This window comes from Necator americanus, chromosome I (genome assembly GCF_031761385.1).
Source record: "Necator americanus strain Aroian chromosome I, whole genome shotgun sequence".
In the NCBI taxonomy this organism is placed as follows: domain Eukaryota; kingdom Metazoa; phylum Nematoda; class Chromadorea; order Rhabditida; family Ancylostomatidae; genus Necator; species Necator americanus.
In genome coordinates, this window is record NC_087371.1 from 3,305,650 (window position 1) to 3,327,634 (window position 21,985).

At 36.0% G+C, this 21,985-nt stretch overlaps 1 protein-coding gene across 3 annotated transcripts; it reads right to left on the reverse strand.

The window, feature by feature from the left end:
• Window positions 1-260: 260 nt before the first annotated feature.
• On the reverse strand, window positions 261-18,239 carry RB195_004352 (uncharacterized protein; the record flags this gene model as incomplete). 3 transcript variants are annotated; one of them, XM_064182159.1, is made up of 27 exons in its annotated part: window positions 261-268; window positions 1,057-1,126; window positions 1,313-1,407; window positions 1,524-1,628; window positions 1,832-1,955; window positions 2,041-2,142; window positions 3,134-3,220; window positions 3,350-3,472; window positions 3,547-3,666; window positions 4,090-4,179; window positions 4,353-4,410; window positions 5,189-5,277; window positions 5,405-5,571; window positions 5,712-5,827; window positions 6,907-7,151; window positions 7,448-7,536; window positions 7,631-7,748; window positions 7,849-7,935; window positions 8,105-8,216; window positions 8,280-8,323; window positions 8,890-8,975; window positions 9,716-9,796; window positions 10,091-10,148; window positions 10,720-11,289; window positions 11,417-11,562; window positions 12,855-12,953; window positions 18,173-18,239. In XM_064182159.1, the coding sequence occupies 27 exons, from the start codon at window positions 18,237-18,239 to the stop codon at window positions 261-263; spliced, it is 3,156 nt and encodes a 1,051-aa protein (XP_064033426.1). The 3 variants fall into 3 exon arrangements, with proteins under 3 accessions (XP_064033426.1, XP_064033427.1, XP_064033428.1); XM_064182161.1 differs by lacking the exons at window positions 10,091-10,148; window positions 18,173-18,239 and adding an exon at window positions 14,923-14,956 and having other exon boundaries at window positions 2,092-2,142; window positions 11,037-11,289; window positions 11,417-11,532; XM_064182160.1 differs by lacking the exons at window positions 10,091-10,148; window positions 18,173-18,239 and adding an exon at window positions 14,923-14,956 and having other exon boundaries at window positions 11,037-11,289; window positions 11,417-11,532.
• Between the last annotated feature and the right edge of the window lie 3,746 nt (window positions 18,240-21,985).

Sequence of the window (21,985 nt, forward strand, 5' to 3'; positions counted from 1 at the left end):
AATTTCTCTTTGTCAACTTACTTTTATTTTTTAAGATTTGTTGTAGCTCTATATAAGGATCGAAATTTCAAGAACATTACTTTTTCAGCTGTCATTCTTTCGTTGAACACACTACTCCAAAGAGATCGACCTAAGCTGGAATGACAACAGAACTACAAGAACTACCAAATCATATTTCACATTTATTAATAATTATTTGATGATGACAATTAACACGAATGCACTACTGTGGTTTCTTCTTCAAAACCTGACGACGAAGATCATGAAACTGAAAAATGGGTGAATTGTAATGCATATCTCATTCCGCGTTTAGAGGACAAAGCAAAGGCGAGAAAAGAAAAAAAAAAAGAAAATCTGGATGTATTTTTTTCTAAGCAAGGAACTCCATCTGATTAGCATGTGACCCAGAATTTGGACCACAACATGGTTATATGTACAGCTAGTTGCCCAAATTACGGCCTAATATGGAAAAAAGGCGCTAAGAGTGAGTGCAAAACGAACTAATATAGCTAATTAAGTCTGCATTGAAATGTAAATATTGAAATACCAACAATGTTAGATTACTGGTGAAATTCCTTACGTGTATGCTGTTGGATTTCCAGAAGCGCGAGGAATTAAAGTTGTGATATGGATCTCGCGGATACTGTCGGCGACGTCACAAGGACCAAATCAAAAAGGATCCGCAAAGGGTCCCAAAAACTCAAAATACAATTCAGTGGGCCGCCCAATAGGTTTATATCTTATTTATTGAGTGTTTCATTAACCTAGTTACTTCGTTTGGCTCATTCCTAGCGTCTCTTCCTTATTTAGCCACCATTTGAGCTCCCATATTCTGGATGTACTCCAAACATAAGGTTTGACATGCTTATGGGCTCATCTCTGGATCAGATATTGAGCTGATGGAGTTTGTTCACTGGATTCGGAAATGCGATTTGAAAATATTCTATGAGAGTAGCATTCTATTTGGTTAATGTTCAACAAAAGTCGCAAAAACAGATCTAAGAAAAGCAGCATGTGCAGAAAAAGCGGACATAAGAACACTGATAAATCACTTACGAGACGTAGCCGTATGAAGCTTAAGTGGCCTAAAATGCCGTCGTGGATTTGTTGGGCTCGCAGGTGTTTGCTAAAAACTCGTCATTTATCCGGTCGTTTATGAATTTACAGCTTTCAAAGAAGAGCATTTCTAATTCCGAAATTTTATCCTCCAGGACTTTTATCCGTTGCCATAAAATTTTTGTCCTCTAGGGCACTTCGTTTGAAAGAAGAGATTTATTTTTAGTGATTTTTAAGAGAAAAACGCTGCACCTACCTGCGGACTCTCAGTGGTAATCAACTCTGGGCGATTTGCCTCTGTAGGCACCGGACATTGTCCGCCTGAACAACTTCGCGACTCGTACGAATTACCTGAAAATTTGATAAAATCAGAAATAGCCTATAGGGAAACTCACCCACTAACAAATCCAAACCCTTTCCCGAAGCAAACAAGGATTGAACCAATTCGAATGACTCGCTAGACAAACCTTTACACCCTGAACTCATTGGACCTGAGTATATACAACGTCGCGTTCGAACTTGCTTCCCACAGAAGCATTCCGCCCAGGATCCCCATTCTGACCAGTAAGATTCTAGAAAAAAATTTACTCCTGTGGAACAGCAAATGCATTCTAGGTGTACACTGGTATGGATTACTGTAAGCTCGCCCAATAGCGGAACTACAGTAGTGTGGATAACATTCAAATTGAACATATAAAACTATAACTCCGCCCATTCACGATTCTCATTGGTCTCCCTACGGTTTTCACGCATAAGCAAATTGTAAACAAACTACCTGCTACTGTAGCCGTTCCTTCTGTAATTACATGCATTGGTTGCTGGTGGAATTCTTCACTATATCCTGGCACGAATCCATGTTGTGAGGGGATCAATGAGAGATCCATTGCAGAACGCATAACCTATAATGAGGGCACAATTTCCTCGCGTACAAATTTTCTTTGTATTCTCTTTTTTTCTGCTGAAATGGGGAATTGATGGGTAAACCTTGGTGTAGTTCGACTGCGGTTCTGTATCATCGGTCTCATCGTAGCTCACCTTTTTACCAGCGGGAGAAGAAGCATTTTCTTCAATGTTATTCATTATGCCCTATAAATGGGAATTTAGTGAACGATCAATCAATTTTTTTTCCAGATGAGGAACTAATAATCAATAATGACATTACAATACAATAAATAAAATAATGTGGCGACAGCAATTGCAGGATCTAGTAAGCAGATGTGCAAAAAATTCCATGTATTTACGAAAGAACAAACGAAAAATAAGGAAATTAAATTTAAAAATAAGCAAAATCAAGGATAGCGAGAACGTAAACTTAAGTTGTTGCGTGGAAACGCAGATCAGAGGAAAACTCTTCCTAAATTTGCCCCGAAGGCATAAGCTCATCAGAAAACATGTTCCTCTTTTAGGAAAACCGTAGGATTTGCATTCAGTTATCGTTATCCCGTTACGAAAAGTAGGACCAAAAAAGATTGTTTAGACAAATTTTTGACTAACTGATCGAAACTATGCTCCAGAATGCACTATCATCGTATAAAGGAAGGGGGAAAAGGAGCAGTATTATTTTTCGCTTGCAGGCAGTGTGACCGGTCCTGATCAATAAAAATTCCACCTTCCGCCAAGTGATATTTAAAGGAAAGACAGTATGGAAATAAGACGTTCAGGAAAGCATCTGAATGGACCAATCATAGCAGCTCTGCCCCGCCCTATTTCCTCGTAACAACTAACTTTCAGGCTCTAGGAAGACTTTTACGCTCATTTACGTAAAAAAAAAACTGTACAGATAGAAACACCGGAAGCTTTAAAGTGAAAATTTCCTTCCATTACTTTGTCTTCATCAAAAATGGGTCCAAAACAAAAATGACAATTGCAGCTCAAACTTCAATCTCAAATTTTTGAGTAACAGATTGGAAAAAAATGAAAGCTGGTAATTACGAGATTTTGGTCGGCATTTTATTTACAAAAGCGAATTATTTAATCTTCGCGGAAAAAAGAGAAAAAAAAGAGAGAGAAGAAGAAGGGAAGCAAGAACGTAAAAAAGTACGTAATTAAATTATAAATGTTCCATTCAAAGGATTACCTGGAGTGCTTTTATTTCCTCAACGAGACGAGCTGGATCTTCGGTGGTGGTGGGACCTTTCTTTCCTAAGCCTTTTTGCGAGGCCGCCTAAAATTGAGGAAACTAACAAACTGTGAGCAAATCCTACATTTGAAAATCTCTGAAGATCTGCGAGATCATAAAGTGAAGCAAAAACTGAGTCGTTGTTAATTTTAAATGAAATCCGAGCGTCACCACCTCAATTGCCTCATCGATAACTGCCTGATCCCATTGCGTTTCATCCTTATCATCGGTAACCGTTCGTATACCGAATGATCGTGCACGATTTGCCATAGTGATGGTGCTTTTGAATTTGGGGAACTGAAACACAATGGTTCTTACAATAAAATAAAAAAAATCGAACCAAAATAAAAGAAACCAAGAAAAGCGCTTACTATTCTGGTTTTATCCACATGCGTGGGTTTATATTCTCCATAATGGGCCCTGCCTGCAAGATCTCTAACCTTTTTGGCTTTTCTTTTCTTCGATAATCCCTTTCGTTGTCCTTTCTTCGACTAAATAAGATAATTTCTATTAATAAAGGTGAATTTCTGAAGCGATGAGCAGCTGATACCCTCAAAAAAAGAGAAGTGTAAAAAAGTGCGAAAAGAAAGAAACGTTCCACAAAAATATTCCGTTTTTATTCAAAAAGCGGAACAAATTTGTCTGTTTATGACCTCTACTTGCACTAACGACTAAAAAAAACCTTTAAATCCTTTTTCCATTTATTTTCCTGCGTACTGAAATAATTTGAGGTTTATAAAAAAACAAAACTCTTCAAAAAAAAAGCACAGCTTCGGGAAATTCTCTTAAATATTCCCCATCGATTAGCAGCTATTCACAAAAAAAGAGAACAGTTCTTTTACCAGCAGCGTACCACAAAATGATGAGAATAAAAAGAAAAAGAGAACGAGAGAATCATAAGAGAAAATCCCAACCTTCTTTGTTTTCTTCAGCTTCTTCCCATGTTCTGGTCTCCTTATCGTTGCATACGGTACAACAAGTTCAGCTGATTCCGGAACGAAAACCTTAAAATAGAATTTGCCAGACGATTAAAATCTGCTCATCATTTTTCAACCGCGCCCAGTGTTAGTTTTTTTTTTCAAAGGAATTTTAAAATTTTTAAACTTATTAATATGTTGTGTGTGTTATAAATACGAAAAACTTTAAAATTCTTTCAAAACCAAAAAATGTAACTAACATTCCGATTTCGAACATCGATCACGTTCGGATGACCTTGAGCGTTGACTTCAAGAGCTCTAAATTTATCGAATGTCATCATTTTTATCTTTTTATTTATTTACTCATTTGTTTATTTGTTCAATTATTATTCTCTCATCCTATTACAATGTAGTTGAATCCATTTTAAAAGAAAATCTTTCAAGTCGCATATCTACACGTTGGTTTATTTATTATTATTATATTTATTATTATTTATTTTATTTTATTCATCCTTTTATTGTTTTATTTCCTCATTTAACAATTTTTTTCTACTTTTACAATTTCAGATCCATAGTTGACTTTCTCTTTGCCTCTTGCTTCTGATCCATTACCTAAATTGTTCATTAATCTATTCTTTCACCCATTCACCAATTTTCATTCGACTATTCATTTATCCATTCATTCGCCATAAATAAATAATAATAAATAAGGTGATAACTAATAAGATAATAATAATATGATAAATAAGTCAATATTTTCTTAAAGAACTTAATTTTATTTTTATTCGTGAATTTCTCCTAAGAACACATTTATTCACTGGTTACCTCCTTCATTCTCACATCTCTCATACTTTATTCATTCATCCGTTTCATGTCCTCCTTCTATTCGTCACTCCAAAAATTCGTTCAATTATTCATTTACTGCTTAACAAACTCATTTCATTCATTCATTCGTTCGATCATTCAATCAGTCAATCATTCGATCATTCATCGATCCATTCATCCCTAAATTAATTTGTCAAATCAAATTCACTTGTTCACTTATTTACTTCTTTACAGATTTTGCCATATTGACAAACAGAAGGCTCTAAAATACCTCATAAATGCCTCATCTCCTCTCTCAGCAATTTTTGTGATGTTCTGCAACATCCAATCAAGTGCATGTAATGTATCCGGTGAGAGTTCCTGGAAGATCCTGGCTTAATTCCTTATGAAATTGTGACCAGAAAGAAGAAAAGAATGAAATATTGTAGAAAAAAACACTATTTAAAATGATTCAAACACGGTAGGTAGGTACATCGACGACATTTACCTCTTCCAGTAATGGCGCTCTGGTGGTTGTGGTTGTTGGTCTGGTAACCCTACGTGTGGTTGTCCTCACTGGAGTGCTTACTTTCGGCGTACTTTCACCATCGTGCAAAACGTGTTTCTTAGCGGTAGGTCGATTTTTGCGGATGAAAAAGCCGGTGAAACCAAAACCTAAAGAGGAGAAAAATGCAAAAAAAAGGAGTGAAGAAACAAAAATATTAGGAAATAAGAGAAATTTTTGCTGTATATTAACAACACTAATCGGCGAAAAAAAAAACCATATTCACCAAACGATGAGTAGACGTACATACCTTTCATTTTCTTCGACTTCACAGCATTTTCTGGAATCTCCTTGCTAAGACCGTTGTAATTTTTGTTTACCTTATAAGTGAGTGGATTTCTTGGTTCCAAAAGTATTCGTTCATCACTGAAATCAGGGGAAGAAATTATTCTACGTCGATATACAAGTAATTTCCTCTCAAATTAGAAAATTAAAGGGAAAACAGATGTATGCTACGAGATCACCGATAACGTTACGTAAGAAATTGTGAACGTTCAACCTACGAACAATTTTTCTCCAAGAGAATTCATTTCCACAAAAATTTATTGCGACGGCCAAGATGCATAGTTTATATAGAAGAAAAGTTTTTCAATATAATAGCAGCACTAGCGGAGCAGAAAAAAACTATTCACCAGATTTATGACGTCCACAACCACATTTTCCAATGTTTTCATCATGTTTTCCATACGGTGACACCAACAAAAGGATAATAAGCATGGGGAAAAAATTAAGAGACATTGGAAAGAATGAATGACAGGATTCATTCATATGAACAATTGGTTGAATGAGCAAGTCATTGAATGAATGAATGAATGTGCGAATGAGTGAATGAATGAGTAAATGAATTAATGAACAAATTAAAGACTGAATGAAAAATCGAAGGAAAATACATTATAATGAGAGCCTCATGTAAAGATGGATGAATGATTTAGTGCAGATATGAGATCGAAAAATATGAAAATTACATGAATGGGTGACCGAGTGCAGCAAATAAATTTTAAAAAAATAGGAAAATGTGCAGAAAATGACCTGCAGGCAATAAATAGGGAATTGAGATCAGTAGATAATCAATAGTTCGTCATAATAGGAATGAATGACTGAACAAATGAAGACAGTGAGCAAGAGTGGGAAAAAAGAAGAAAAGAAAGAAAAATGCACGAAAATGCTGCATAATTTTAAAGAATACATGACCCATGGCAGAATTAAAAAATATTTTTCGTCCTCAATTGATAACAACGTGGAAATCATTATGCGAAGTTATGATTTAATATACAATGTAATATAAAGTGATATAATATGAGAAAAAATCATAATATAATGTAAAATTTTAATATTTTTCACCATAATTTTTTTAAAAATTATGTTTAAATTTTGAACAGCTCCGAGCGGGTTTTTTTTTTCGCAAAATTTCGTTAAAAACAGTTGAGTTGAGTTAAGTGACTGACTTGATATCCTTCTGACTTTCCGTGCGTTTATCCTGGAATGAAGTGGTAACTTCTTGTAAGGTTGTTGCTGAAGCAGTAGCAAATTCCTCTCTGGATATTTCTGTAGCGATTGTGGATGTCTGTGGCGCTGTTGTGATCGGCTCTGTTGGCTCTGAAAGGGTAGTCGGCAGAGTGCGAGGAGCTTGCACCCCGACAGGTACCACCAGTTCCGGAACAGCGTCATCACTGATGTCGTTTCTGTTCAGCTGAAAGAATATCATATCAGAACCGGAGAAAATTATCCCATAGAGCTCACAAGAAAAGAAAAATCTATGGGACCCAATTTCGAGAGCAGCTACGAAAAAATGAAGAGTAAACTACTGGGAAACAAAAAAAAAATTTAAACAGCTGAACAAAAATATTTTTGTGGTTGTAAGTTGCATCCTATTTGTCGCGTTGATTCGAGCTGAATCTTACATTTGCTGCAACAGCCAATAGTGACCGACCAAAGGCCACGCCCCTTCGAAAAAATACGCTCTAGTGATGAATTAGATGTAAGTACCTTTGGCTGCACAAGTTGTGGTCGAGTACCAAACTGTTCAAAATGTTCCTCATCATCGAGAACTGGCAGTGACGTTGTGGTGATTGGTTCTAAATAAAATTATTCTGGTGCGATACTCCCTAATTTTTTCCCTTAAGCTAAAAAATTGAGGAACACAGAAAGAATCGTAGAGGATAAACTGACGTGTTGTGGTAGGTGGCTCGGTCAGCTTCAGTTCCGGTAGCTCCTCAGCAACTACAGTGACATTTCTCACAGTTTTTTCACGTTCATGGACCACACCCACTGGATCTGTTCTTTCGTCCTTAAATGAGTCTGATAAGCATCCTTCCTATTTTCTTCATGTCACATAATTTCACTATCAAGGGGATACGGTATAAGGCGAGGTCTAAAAAAGCACTAACCTTCTTTTCTTCGTCTTCCGGCTCAGCTAAACTCTTTTTCGTAATATCCGCTTCTTTCCTCCATTTGGAAAAATCGTTTGAGCCTCGCTAAAATTGAGCGGAAAATTAAACTGGAAATTATTTCATTTAAAAAGAGGCGAGCACAAATACCACGCGGAGTAGATAATGAAAAAGATGCATAAAAAATAAAATCCAGAAATAAAAAATTGAGATTTTTCGGAAAAAAATCTACTGTCGGGGTGGGGACGAAACGCACCGTTTTATTCACCGGCTCCGTTAGTTCAGATACGTCCCAAACCCGTACGTCCGGTTGCCGCTTAGGGCTACCACTGGTTCGGCCTTCTTCACGGATTTGCAATGAGCTCAATCTGAACACGTCTCCTATACGTTTCATAAGGTTTACGTTACAAAGAATATGCGTAAGGACATACGCTGCGTCAATTTCTTCACGATGAAGTTGAAGTTGCCCTTGGTCCTAGAAAAACCAAAGAAAAATTGCATTATAACAAAAAAAAAGATAATCACACCATTTTCCTATTATATTATCTATATTATTATTTCATATTATTTATATTTTATATTTTATATTGTTTTGTATTATTATTTCAACATAAACATTTTATACTATATTTTTTGAAATTTATTTTATAAATATTTTTCACATTATTGGAAATGATCTTTTTTAGTCCTTTTTTATTATTGGAAATTATACAACAAGGCTATGTAGAAGGAAAGAAAAAGAAAGAAAGAAAAAAGCGATGAGGTTCAGTACATTTTCCTACGTAGGTAGGTAGTATACTGTATCGCAGCACGGAACTGAAAATTAGCAAATATTCAGTGGTTTTACAAAAAAAAAAAGGTTCAGCGATCAATTTTCCTGGTTTTAATTGGCGAATCGCTATAAGCGCAAGAAAAAACTGGTGGATAGACTAGTTAAGGTATAAACAAACACAAAACTTATGATAGCAAACATCAATCGATAATCAGCTGTGCTACAGTACACAGAAAAAAATCTTTTACAGTCAAGTCCTAATAGACTACCTCTAAATTCGATCGTTCGACGTCTTTGTCCACAGGTGTCGTTTTTACAGCGAATTGACGTGGACCTGGAGGTCCGTAGCCTCGTTCTAAAAAAAAATAAATATTATTCTAATTTGTAAAACAGGCAAAATTGTGTTTTTGCGGGAAAGAAGAGCGAAAAATTCTTCTGAAGCAAAATTTTAAACACTTTTCGAGCAAAAAGGACCTTTAAAAGATTGCACCTTTTAAAGGATAGTCTTCCGTTCAGTTAAACACAACAATATTGAGCGCATAAAGCATTTTTTTATATCCGCTAGAAAAAAATAACAGGAAATACAAAAAATCAAAAATAAAATATCTAGAACGTTGTCGACTACATATTGTCCTTACTTCGCCACTAAGGACAACATGCAGTCGACTACGTTCTATTTAAGATATGCATCCGAACAAAAAATCCCAAAAACAAGAAGGAAACACCTGGATTTCTATCCAGCTTCACCTTTAGCGGAATTTTGAACTATTATTTGATAGCTCTATGCAATTATAGAGTTTCCATTCCCAATTCCAGAAAATCAGAACAACCATTACCGAAATTTTCTTTATACTCTGGAAAACCCTATCAAATTCCAAATTTTTTCTGTTTTTTTTTTTCAAATTCCAAAATTTCCATAATAGAGAATTTGGAAAACATCAATTTCTGAAAATCTATAGAGCATAAAAATCCTGAATTATTTGTTTATAATTGCCACACGATCTCAGGGAAGCGTTTTTTTAGCGACCCAGTTAACAACATTAGGGGAAAAAATTCTGCTTGTTTCAGACAGCAAAAGAAAACCTTCGAACAAACCTTCTGAAGGATGCGCTGGTGGATGTACGGCAAGGTGTTGATTTTTCTGGAAGTCACTGTGCTCGACGGAAGCTCTGTCATCTGAAAATAAAATGAATTTAGTGATCAGAAAACGAATACAGAGGAAAATTAAGAAAGCCTCAGTTGTTAGTTCTAAATTAGTCAAAAAAAAAACACGCGCAAAAGTCCAACAAGTGTGGAAATTGTATAAAAATTCAATAGGGTTAAGAGTATTAAGGCTTTTTTCAAAAGAAAACATCGCATCCATTGTAAATATATGGTTAGGAAAAGTCACACAGAATAGTGAGCAACAAAATAATTCCCATAATTCTTCCAGAAACCACGATAACTACACTGCAAACCATTTCAACTCACCCTCATTTGAATTACTGTAAGTTACCGTAACGAAAATGAACAACCATAGATCAATCAGCTATGTATGTAATCTTCATTACTGTACGACATGCAAAAAAAAACATTAGTGGTACAAAAATATCGCGGTACACAGTGACGAAGGAAATTTCCCATCATATTACTGTACTATTCCATTTATTGTACGATGTTACAGTGCCTATTTCACCTAATTACGGAACAGTGACAGTAGCAGGAGGAAAGAGAACATAAATTCCCAGAAAAAAAAATTGAAAATGAGGGATTATTTGAGATGTTATTCTTGTGAGGAAATAAAAGCTCCGCAGTCAAAAATTCCCCTCAGCGATCCTCCAAAGTTTCCGGTTCCCAGCAAGTTATGTAGATATTAATATCCGGAAAAAATCTCTTCATCCGCTTTTAACCCTTTAATTAAACAACTTAAAATCACACGATCAAAATATATTACCGAGATATTATCAAAATTTATTATAGTTAATTCGTTAATGTTTATTATTGAAGGGTTTCTGTAGCCCATACATGGATCCGTAGACCCCCTTTGCCATGTTATCGTCGAAATGCGGATCTTCCAGCCATGGATACAAATATCTTGGTGTGGTAATAGGAATAAAAACCTGTTCAGCGTTCTCGTCATTTTTTGCGGTGGACAACAAACGATCAGGCAGCATAGGCATAGGGCTTGTACTAACAATTAATGCCATGCCCGGATCCGGTTCCGCTTGTACGTTCATCGTTTTGGAGGAATCAGCTGCTTTATGAGCGCTTTCCAGCCCACCCCAATCGTATTCAGGATTTTCTACCCATTTGAATGTTTCCCTAGATGAATCCACACTACTTAACGGTGACCATTTAGGATTTAACGATTCGACATCCGCCGTTGCTTCAGGTAGCTCAGACGCAGCTTTTGTGATGTCAATCATTGAAGACTCACGTATAGGTTCAGCCGCATGCGCACGGAATGATCCGGGAGCGGATCCGGACGGAGATTTAGCGGAAAGCACAACAAAGTTTGGATTCTTTTCTCGATCTTCTTTCTCAGGATGATCGTCCGGATAAAGTTGTCGCATCGCTTCACGACGATCCGCTTCGTAAGGATCGACGATATCGTAGTCGGTGTAGTCCGACGGTGATGCGGCGTGATTCCCATGAATGCGTCGATTGCTACCGTCGCATGGTGTGAACTCCTGAAATTTGTGACATTCACGGATATGCCTTGGTTAAGGCAATTAAGCTCAATTTCAAGTAAAAGACAAAGCAATATATTACCAACCAAATAATTAATAATCAATTATCGATTAACAAAAAACAAACCTTATTAGGTCCTAAACAATTGAATCCTTTCACAGTATTACATGCTCGCACACGCATTCGTACTCCATTACTACAGAACGACCACGACGACCATCCAGCCCATACGGAAGTATAAACTAAAGCATAAACAAGCGAATTCTTCTGTTCTGGAAACTTCTGGGATGGTTCCTTATTCAGAAAAAATTCCCTAATCATGCTTAACCCTTTCATGATAGCGAGGCTCAGCGGAGTCATTCAGCTGGGTTTTTTTTCCTCGCCTCGGACAATGCGCACACTTTTCATCGGTAATTTTCCTCGATTTCCTGACTTGAAAATTTTTTGCACTTGTATTGGGTTTATTGTTGTTTATTATAATTATTTCCTTATCCTAATATAGTAAAAATCGAATGGCGTCAATACGCAAAGAAAGCGCGTCACTGAGTTAAGAATGAAAATAATTCTGAATAATAAAAAAAGACGATTTACTTTTAATAAAACACTATTCCTAGCTACTATTGTTGTTTATTTCAGTTTATTTACTTATTTTTCCAAGTAGCGTTTCAAACGTTAAACTATCAACACAATAAGTCTTTTTTCCAATGGGATTTCAACTTTTTACAAGCAAACAAATCCTTCTATTAAGAAAGATGGAAAATTCCCTGCAAAGATCCTTTTTTCCTAACTGGATTTTTCCTAACTGGATGACATTCGCTCCGTACTGCTATAAAGAGGCCGTAGCACGAGGAAATTGCAGTCAAATCATTTCATTCTTTCCTTTTTCCCTAATTTTTTTCTCCTAATTCCTATCTACACAATCGAAAGAGACATCAATTGCTTCGGATAAGAGATAATTACATCAACATCGACTTATTCGAGAGATTTCCATCATTCATTCATCTCATCTCACTTTCACTAGGCGAAAAATATCCGAGCAAAGCGATTCGTTATCCTCGAAAGTGAGAAGTGATCCCCGGTGGATGTCGTCACGAGGTCATCACAATCGCTCTCTGATCGTATGCGCCGGGTGAATGTGGTGTGAGTTTTCGATTTCGGACATCATTTAGTGGGTCATCCGGGCCCCCCGTTCCTCTATCACCGTATGAAACTGCAACATTAATCGCTACGATTTCGCATAACCATAATGACTACATTCTTCTTCAGACCGAGATGAACGTCGTCAATGAAATTTCCGGAATCGACACCGTGCACGCAATGAAATGATCGTAATAATACGTACGTAATAATAATACGTACATATCCTGTACGCTTGAGGATCGTTTGGAGGGGAAATAAAAACCGACACGGGCGATATCGGCATTATATACGAATAATATGGGAAATTTACCATGAGAAAAGAAAAGAATCCAGACCGCAAAAGCCAGAATTGTGGCAAAAACTGTGCCGAATCTGGATAAATACAGGAAATTTTAGTTCAGGTAAACTCAAAAAAAAAACCAACCAAATTGAGCATTCGGTGGAAGCGGACGAGGAGTGGCGAAACCTTTGAACTGATTGAGTTTTCCGGTCGGGGCCCACTCGGGCTCGGATGTTTGTGCATCTATAAAAAACACTTGTTGTCACTAAACAAAATGGATGATAAGTAAACAAAAATGGGAGAATATTCAGGAGTTGAAAACTGTAAAACCGACAAATTTTTATCGAAAAGAAAACATATCCGCTCATTTTCCTTTTTCCAGTTTCTTGAAAAGTTCTCGTAAGTTTTCTTCCGATCCAAGTGCTTTTTTTTTCGCAGGAACTTCTCAGAATGTAGAAAATCTTTAGTTTATTTACTTAAAATTACTTTCAATAACAACAATATTTACTTTCGATAATGACAACTAATCATTTGCAGAAAACATGGACATAGATCATATCCGTATACTGTAAGTACTTCTGCGGATTACGGTAAATCTAATTTATTGAAGCTCAATATGAGAAGAGCAGAAGAAATTGGGCTGGAAGGAACATTACAATAAAAAGCGGAGCCAAACATTCCGCAAATATAAATATAGCCCCAAAACTAGCAAAGCAGAGCATAATTTCACTTTTGCAGTTATTCCAGGAGTTTTGGAGGAATTTGTCAAGGACATTCCGGTTCTTCCGAAATGTTTCTCGAATTCCTGTGAATGATTGATGAAGCTGAACCGATTTCATGCGAAACCGAGAACGTAACGGAGGCGCTGGAGCGAAACAAAAGGAGATCTATGGAGATCCGTGGATTGGTGGTTCCATCAAAACAGTTCTTAAAGATTTTGATTTGATTGTGGACTGAATTTTGTAGAAAAACATGAGATTTGTTTTTCCTAATCCATTACGGACGAAATCCACAAGAACCCGAATAAAATGTGTGAATAGCAAATACTTTGAACGACTTCATCTTAATTCTCGATTCCGAAACTGTTTTGAAGATTTCTAGCTTAACAGAAAAAGTTAACACCAATCTGAGATTTTTCCAGCACAAAATTTTTCCTTAAAACTTAAATTTAAAAAAAAAACATTTAAAAAATGAAGTCAATGGATGCAGTCATTCTGAGCCAAATTAACACCAAAGTGGGAGACATAAAGGATTATGATGAATATTTTTAAATAAGTGAATTTTTTTTTGAAATAGACATAAAATGGAAAGAGGATTTAAGTAAAGCGTTACATAGGTCCGAAATGAAATAAACGAAATCAATAAATGAATTTTTGGAAAAAAAACGTGGAATGGGGAATGGAATGGGAAAATTGAGAAAAAAAGAAAAAAGCTGAAAGCTATATGAAAAATGAGGAGATCGGTGGTAATCACTACGAAAAGAGGCGAGCAGGTCGAATCATCAAGAAATTGGTCTCGACTCCGCTCCTCTTCAGAATATCGCACACAGGGAGCACCAAAGTTCTGTGATGACACCTCTCATGCGCTTCCAACAACGAAATTCCTAAGTTTTTATGGAAAAAAGGAGTAAAATTCACAACTTTATAACATTTACGTACAGCGGAAAATAGGCTCAAGCTAAGATTGAGCAAAAGAGGCGGGGATGATTTTTATTTTTATTTTTGGGAGCATTTTTGAACGTTTCTTTAGACGTTTTTTTAAAAACAATGGAATAAATTTAATAATCACTTTTCTGCGCCCACATTTGTTGTAGTCTCAGAAAAAAAGCTGAAAAAAAACTGATAGTCAAGTTTATTTTGCTTTCAAATGTGTAATTTTCGGTTCCTTATCTACGTAACTATGGATTTTTTTTATTATAATTCTAATAATTCTGCCTGGATTCAAGTATACAAACAATACTGAATTCTAATATAATTTCCAGTAGAGGCTCAAAAATCGTCGCCCTTTCCCCTTCTCTGGATCATCCTCCAGGCATCCTAAGGAAGACCCAGTTTTCATCAGCGGTCACTTGAACATAGAGGACATAAATCCGGCGATTTTCTCCGATATGCCAATTATTTACGGAACGTTGAGCACGTCTTAACGTAACGCGCAAGTATCCGTAAAGCGGAAGCGTCCAGAAAACGAAAAGGCGGTGATTATTATCGAAAACCTTTAAACAGTTCTTTTGTGAAGTCCTGTATCATTCACTGAGTTTTTTTTTTCCGAAAGTTTGCATAGTTTGAGGAAGAAAGAAATTTCTGGAACTACAAAAAAAAAGTGACATTAGTGGTAGTGGTTGATCAGTGATGCAGTTATAGACGCGTTGAACAATCCTAAACCCATTTTATGTTTTAAAAAAATAAGCCGGAAATATTCCAGAAAATTCGGAAGAATGACTAATTGAATGCGTAGAAAAGCTTTACTTGTACTACATTAGCGTAGCAAAAATGATCTTCTTCCTCATAAGAAATCAATTTGTTTAAAATCCAGCAAAAAAAAAGAAAAGAAACAAATTCAGCAACCTCGAAGATGTTATCGTACATTGCTCTTCTACGTTTCGAAAGAACACTTCCTCAGAAAACAAACGTCAAAAAAAAGGCTTTCCCCTCAAAAATCGGTCTAAATCGGATTCAGATTTCAGAGAATTTTAATTATCATTTTAAATGAAATTATTATTTATTTGCGTTATTCAATACCGTAATAAACACCGTTAACAATTAAATTCTAGTTAAATTGTTGTTTTGTTGAATTAAATTAAATTTCTAGCTATTCTTTGAAATTGCCAATCGAATACTCGCGGTCATGCCAGGATTATTATGCCAAGATTCGAGGTAGGTCGAAATTTTACGCTTATGAAAAGCAAATAATCGAGACGATCCATATCAATTGCTGGATGAAAACCGTTTCGTTGCAACGTAAAGTTGTAGGCACAGTTTTGTACAGCTCTCATAGTCCTGTTACGAGTTCGTAAGTTTTTCGTGCATTTGTGGAGGCATCTTTATCAATTTATATATTTACATATATGTTTACTTATAGAATTTATTTATTTTTATCCACATAAAAGTGCTTTCTATTGAAAACGAGGGTAAAAATGCCGCGTAGGCGGTGGGCGAAACCAAATTATGTACTTACCTGTCGCAATTAATTCCTCACTAATTATCACCGCTTTAATCACTTTTTTAAAAATATTTACTGACGAGAAAAATGACTTCTGGAGAATGGAAAATGAATGGTTTTTGTTTCAAAAAAAAAGGGAAAATACATGCAAAATAAGCAGTAATGTCATAATTTATGATAGGGAAAATTACTGAGCTGAGCTTTGAAATTGAATCCATCACTGAGAAATTTCACAGCTCAGGTCTGATATTATCGAAATCAATTCTTGGTAAAATTAAACCAAACCGAAAAAGGAAAAATTACAAAAATACAATGAAGAAGTGTAGGTTAAAGCGAATTTGGCATCATGAACATATCTAGCACCGAACACGAGTAGGACGAAATACATTATCGATTACGAGAAATTTCTGGTGTTTTTCCAGACCTTATATCAACTATTGTCCTCAAATCAGAGATCATAGATGCACAACGGGAAGTTTTCTTGTGTTAATTGTGAAAAGATCGCTTTTTTCAAAACTATATGATTATTTCATCCCTTGAATTCAAGAAAAAAAAACTAAAGTCACTAAAAAGTTTTCCTTTTTTCTTTTAGATTCTTTTTTTCCAAAATTGCAGAAATATTTCATAGTGTCACCACGAAAATAGTATACCCAGAATTGGTTTTTTTTAATCCTTCAATTTGTTGGCATTCTTTGAACATTTTATCGTAAACAAAAATGTAGATAAATTCTCAATTAATTACTAATTAAGTTGTAAATTCTCTGAAAAACCTGGTGCTCAAAAAAATTATGACTTTAACTACCAGAATCTCTTCGTCCTCTAATGTTACGCAGGCTTTTTCCGCTTCTTATCCACTGAACCACTATATATCTTGCTACGAAACGCTCTAATTAGCTCTATGGACCGGCTTATGCTAAACGCATTGCATTTACGCAAGCAACGACGCAACGCAAGAAAGTATCGCGTCAGTGAGTGTCAGGCAAAGCACTCAATTATTTTACACTTTCCACTTCGTCACTCATTTTTACAAACATCCAGCTTAATGTCAAAAAAAATTCCGTCGAATTTCCAAAGAAAAAATTGTTCTGGGATCAAATGACAAGTTTTGAGGCACATCGGTGGACGAGTTAGCACAGTCGCCCCGCCCACGCCAACATTTTCCACCAATAGAATTTTTGACACGGGAATATTCGAAAGAAATACTACTGGAACGTGCGGAAAAAGGGCGGGGTAACTCGTACACGGTGCCGATATGGATATTCGCCAAACGTAGCCTCTATTGGAGGTATATTCTCCTATACAATACGCTTTTATTTATTCACAATCCCTTAAAAACAGTTGTGGATGGTCTCAAATTGTCTGGGCCCCATTAATGGTTTACGTGGATCTATTCAACATCATCGTAGAGGAACCATAAATAGGGCGAAAAAGTTACATGGATTGTTCGAGAAAAAACTGCATAATTCCTTCCGTACAAGACGATATAAGAGCCAATTTTAGCCAAACTACCAAAAACACGTCTTTTCTAAACTTTTTTTATAATCTGAATGGTCTATGGCTCAATAGTCTAAGGGTTAAAATCTTGAATATGAGAAAATAAATAAATAAAATATTAAATTTTCGTGTATTTCAGCAGAAATGGCGAGATATTTCCCAAAAAATTGAACGGAATTCGATCCTGAGAGCTCTGACAGATTGGGAGTTTTTCTTTTGAAAAAAGTGTGTTAAATAAATAAAACTACCTATTTCAAGTAGCTAAACGAATTTCTTCCAGGATTTGACGGAAGACAGATCCGGAATAAAATGATTTCGATAGAAATTAGCGACTCTCATTGACATTTCAAATAGTAGGTCAGTGATAATTCACTCCGAAAGACAGATCGTCGCTATCCGGAATCGATTAGAGAAGTTACGAGGTTTTCGAATACACCAGGGAATTCTCCTCTTTTTCATCACATGTCGAGGCAATAAGATTTGACTCGTAAACGATGACGGTGATGACGGAAATATGAGAAGGAGAAGAAGAAGAAGAAGAAGAAAAGAGAATCGCTGGGAAAAGTCTAGTCGTTTTTTTTCTGTCTAGAACCATCACGTAAACGGATTTATTCGCTAGGAAATGTGTCGCTTCAATAAGAGCAAACGTTTAGGAGGCGAGAGGGATTCAGTTCGAGTCCACGAGGTTCGAGGAGATTTACTTGCACATTATAATAAACAAAAACGACTACAGGAATGTATGGAAAATCAGGTGATGATGAGGGAATCGCTGTGTACAGACAGAGAGAGAAGTATAAACGTAAACTTACCAGTTAGTGGAATAAATAAGCATAGTGCACCTACGGTGGCGGATAACTGATAAGCTAACCGTCCCATAGGAAGAATTCGAGGCGACAACGGCAAAGCGACAACGATGACTGCGACGACGACGACGACGACTACAACGACGATGGCGCGACGACGGGGTAACACAAGAGATCGACCGAACGAGAACGACGGGCACAGCGAATAGGGTCATTGCTGGTTTGCGACGATGCGGGGGGGGGGGGGGGACCGGGAGAACCGGGGGAACCACTACGCCTCTTCTGCACCCCACGTAGGCTTGTTTTCAACCTGATTCTAGCAGCCAGCATCTTTAGCTCCTCCATCATCTACAGAAATGGCAATAACTTAGGAGATGATGGATAATTTGGAAAACATATCCGGATTTTCAGAGTCAGGGGCAAGGGTTGGGGTTAGTTTTTCCAGGAAGATTTCAAAGACGTTTTCCAGTAATGTATGTATCCGGAAGGAGGAAACCAGTCTACAGATTCTAAGCTGCAGTTCCCTTTTCAATCACATTAATAAAAAAAACGATTCATGTAAAATTACTAACTACGAGTAAACTGATCCAGAAATGTTCAAAAACAATAGATCCTTAATTATCTTCAGCCAAACCATAGTCTTGGATCAGATCCCCATGAAGAAATTGAATGAAAATGAGCTGAAAATTCCATTCAAACCATCACAAAAACTGCAAAAAATTAGGTCCTCCACTAAAGTTTTTTTAGAATAACTTTCACCCTTATTTTCTAAATGTAAGTCTTAAAGTTTCTTTTAAAATGGAATTTATAAGGAAAAATTTGAAACTGTTAACAGAAACGGGAAACTTGATTAGGAAACCTACAACAATTGAATGCGGTTTGTTTTTTTTTTACTTGTTTTTTTTTGGTGCACCATTAGTGTATGCGAATAAATAAAAACAAAAAGGCACGTTTTTTTAAGCCAACCACGCTGAGGCCAGTATTTCTTGTCCGAAATGGACAGCGTAAAATTTCTATAAGACATGCAGGAGTGCCGAAAAGGTGGAAGAAATGAGTAATGAAAAAAATGAAGACAGGAAAAAATGAAACTAGAGACATGTAATTAACTACACTTTGCTAATTGCTGAATTACTGAAAATGATACAGTACAAGGAACAGGAAGAAAAGGAAAGAAATAAAGAAAGAAGAAAAACGACCAAATTTCATGGTTTACATGCTTCGCTAATTAACGCTGTCACGCATATAATTATCGTAGGACGCATTCTTCGCGTGAATTCATGCAATAATCTTAAAACAAAGATGAAAGACTTCAATAATAAAATGAAAAAATGAGTGATATAAAAGTTGTGGATCAGCTTTGTAATTCAAAAAATACAAGGAAAAATACAAAAAGAAAGTATAGACTCATTCAAACGACTGGAAAAATTCCCACTTCAGAAAGAGTGTTCTTCCGGAAAAATTCGACAAAAACCGGTCTCCAATACATTTGTCAATACTTTTCAACTGTAATAGTTCAAATCACTTGTAATACTCTTCAGATAAAATATGTTTAAAAAAAGGATATAAAAATGAATTTAAAAAATAAAACAATTAATTAACTAATCATCCATAAATATTCATATGTCTCAGAAAAGTCTTTCAAGCACAAAGAACACTCAGTTTCCAGGCCTACGTGATTTCCTTGCTCTTTTTCTTTTCTTTTTCCTGTAGCTCTTCCTAACCATGAAATCCTCTACAGATAGGTCCCAATCACTAATTTCATTCTGTGATCTCTGTTCAATGAAGAATGACTTCTCGAACTTCTAGGTTTCTATCAAAAATAATTCTAACCTTTTTCCCTTTCCCTTCAAGACATAACTAGTAGAAAATCAATTACTGTTTGTCGCAAAAAAAAAAACAATAACACCCAGCTCGCTCCTAGAAATGAACAATAAATTTTAGAGAAGAAAATTTTAGAAACTTTATTTGACCTTAGCTAAGTAGCGCTGCTATAAAGGAACAATGGGAAACGAACGTCCTTTTATTCTAAAAAAACTGTCGATAAAAGTTAATTAAAACATTCTCGTGTCTTGAAACCTCGGCACAGTTCTATCTATTTTTTTCTAATAGTGTGCCTACAACGTTTTTAGATAAAACCTTTATTTGCCTTTTTTAAATGTAGGTAAAAGTTCCTCCTAAACACGCAATTCAAAGAATCTCAATTGAACGGAATAGTTGAAAAGCCTTTTCCGGGAACTTTTGGAAGTATTTTTGAAAAGAAAAAGGTGAAAAAAATTGAAAACTGAACTAACAATTCCTACAACATAAAATAGAAAAGATTTGTAGTAGTTAAAATTTCAGCATTTAAACTCTTTAACTTCAATGAATAAGAGTTAATTTAAACGGTCATCGAATGCAACTTTAGTTATTCCGGCTGGGACCATCGGTAGACATTATGTGCTGCTCTGAACAGGCTCCTTGGACCATAAAACTGCGGATTTCATAGCCTTCTGATTTTCCTGAATCTCCTATTTCCAAAACAATGTTTTGTGGTCTGCTGAGAAATGCTAAGATTTGAAAGTGAACTTTCTTCACAGTCCATTCCCAACGCTATATTCCTAAATGGCTTCCAATTTATAAGAAGTTATGACCTTCTCGTAAAGAAGAGGAAGAAGAAGAAGAATGTGCTGTGCAACTAAATTAAGGCTAAGTGAAACTATCGCATCGCCTGGCGATGAAATGAAGCGGAAATCCAGCTCGGCGGTAAAATGTCCCGGTGTTGATGTTTTTTTGTTCCTGGGGTGAAGTGGACTGCATTTTTCTTCACTACACCCTCTTTCGAACAATTTCGACTTCACCCACCACAAAAAACGAGAACCTCATCTCCAGAGGTGCTAGGCGTTCAGCGGTTTTCTGCCGTCGTTTCTCATAGAAATCAAGAGGTGAATCTGCGAAAAAAAAATTCTAGCTACCAAATATCCACCTCAGAGCTTATCAACAAACTCGAATCCTGCAACGATTTTGTGGATTCTGGGGCGTTTCGCCGACCGTCAAGTCAAGTCCACACGAACTTCCCCTATCACTTATCCGTTTAATCGCGACCTATTTAGCATGTGTCGCAACTCTTCAATTCCTTTCATTCCTTCACATCTCCAGCAGACATCATTGTGATCAAATCCAGAAACAAAGAAAATGAAATGAGCGCATTCTAAAAATCGTTGTCAAAAAAAATCGAAAAAAAAAACAGCAGGAAGGAACGAGTGACTGGAAGGAGAGACGAAGGGGAAAATTCAGAAATATTTTATTTCAAATTAGGGCAATCTTTCGCGATAAAATTTACCTAAATATTATTCGAAACTTTTTTAGAGCACCAATCAATTTTAGTGAGACGAATATAGTCCGAGAGTATAATGTAAAAAGCTGTGAATTCTGAGAAAATACCAAAAAAAAACTTCAGAACTAAAAACAGAAGAAGTAATTTCCCAGAAAAATTTCTAAATTTTCCGCTGAATTTTTCAGTCATCATGTGAAATTCATGTGGAAAAACGTGTGCGCATCTGTGAATTTTTACTCCAAAAATTACAACGAAATAATTTTTTTCAACTCATGAACTTTTTTGCAATTCATAAAACAGAGGAGAAAAAAGAATAGAGAAAATAAAGTGCTGGTCAAATAATTATTTTCGCTAAAGAAAAGATTTTGGGACGAGTTACTGGAGAAAAAAGAAGAAATAATGGGTCTAGGAAAAAACTGAATTTTAAAAATATATGAGTAAGCCATATACTATATAAGGCTGATCAGACTCCGAAAAAATTATAAAGATAACCTCAAAAACCAAGA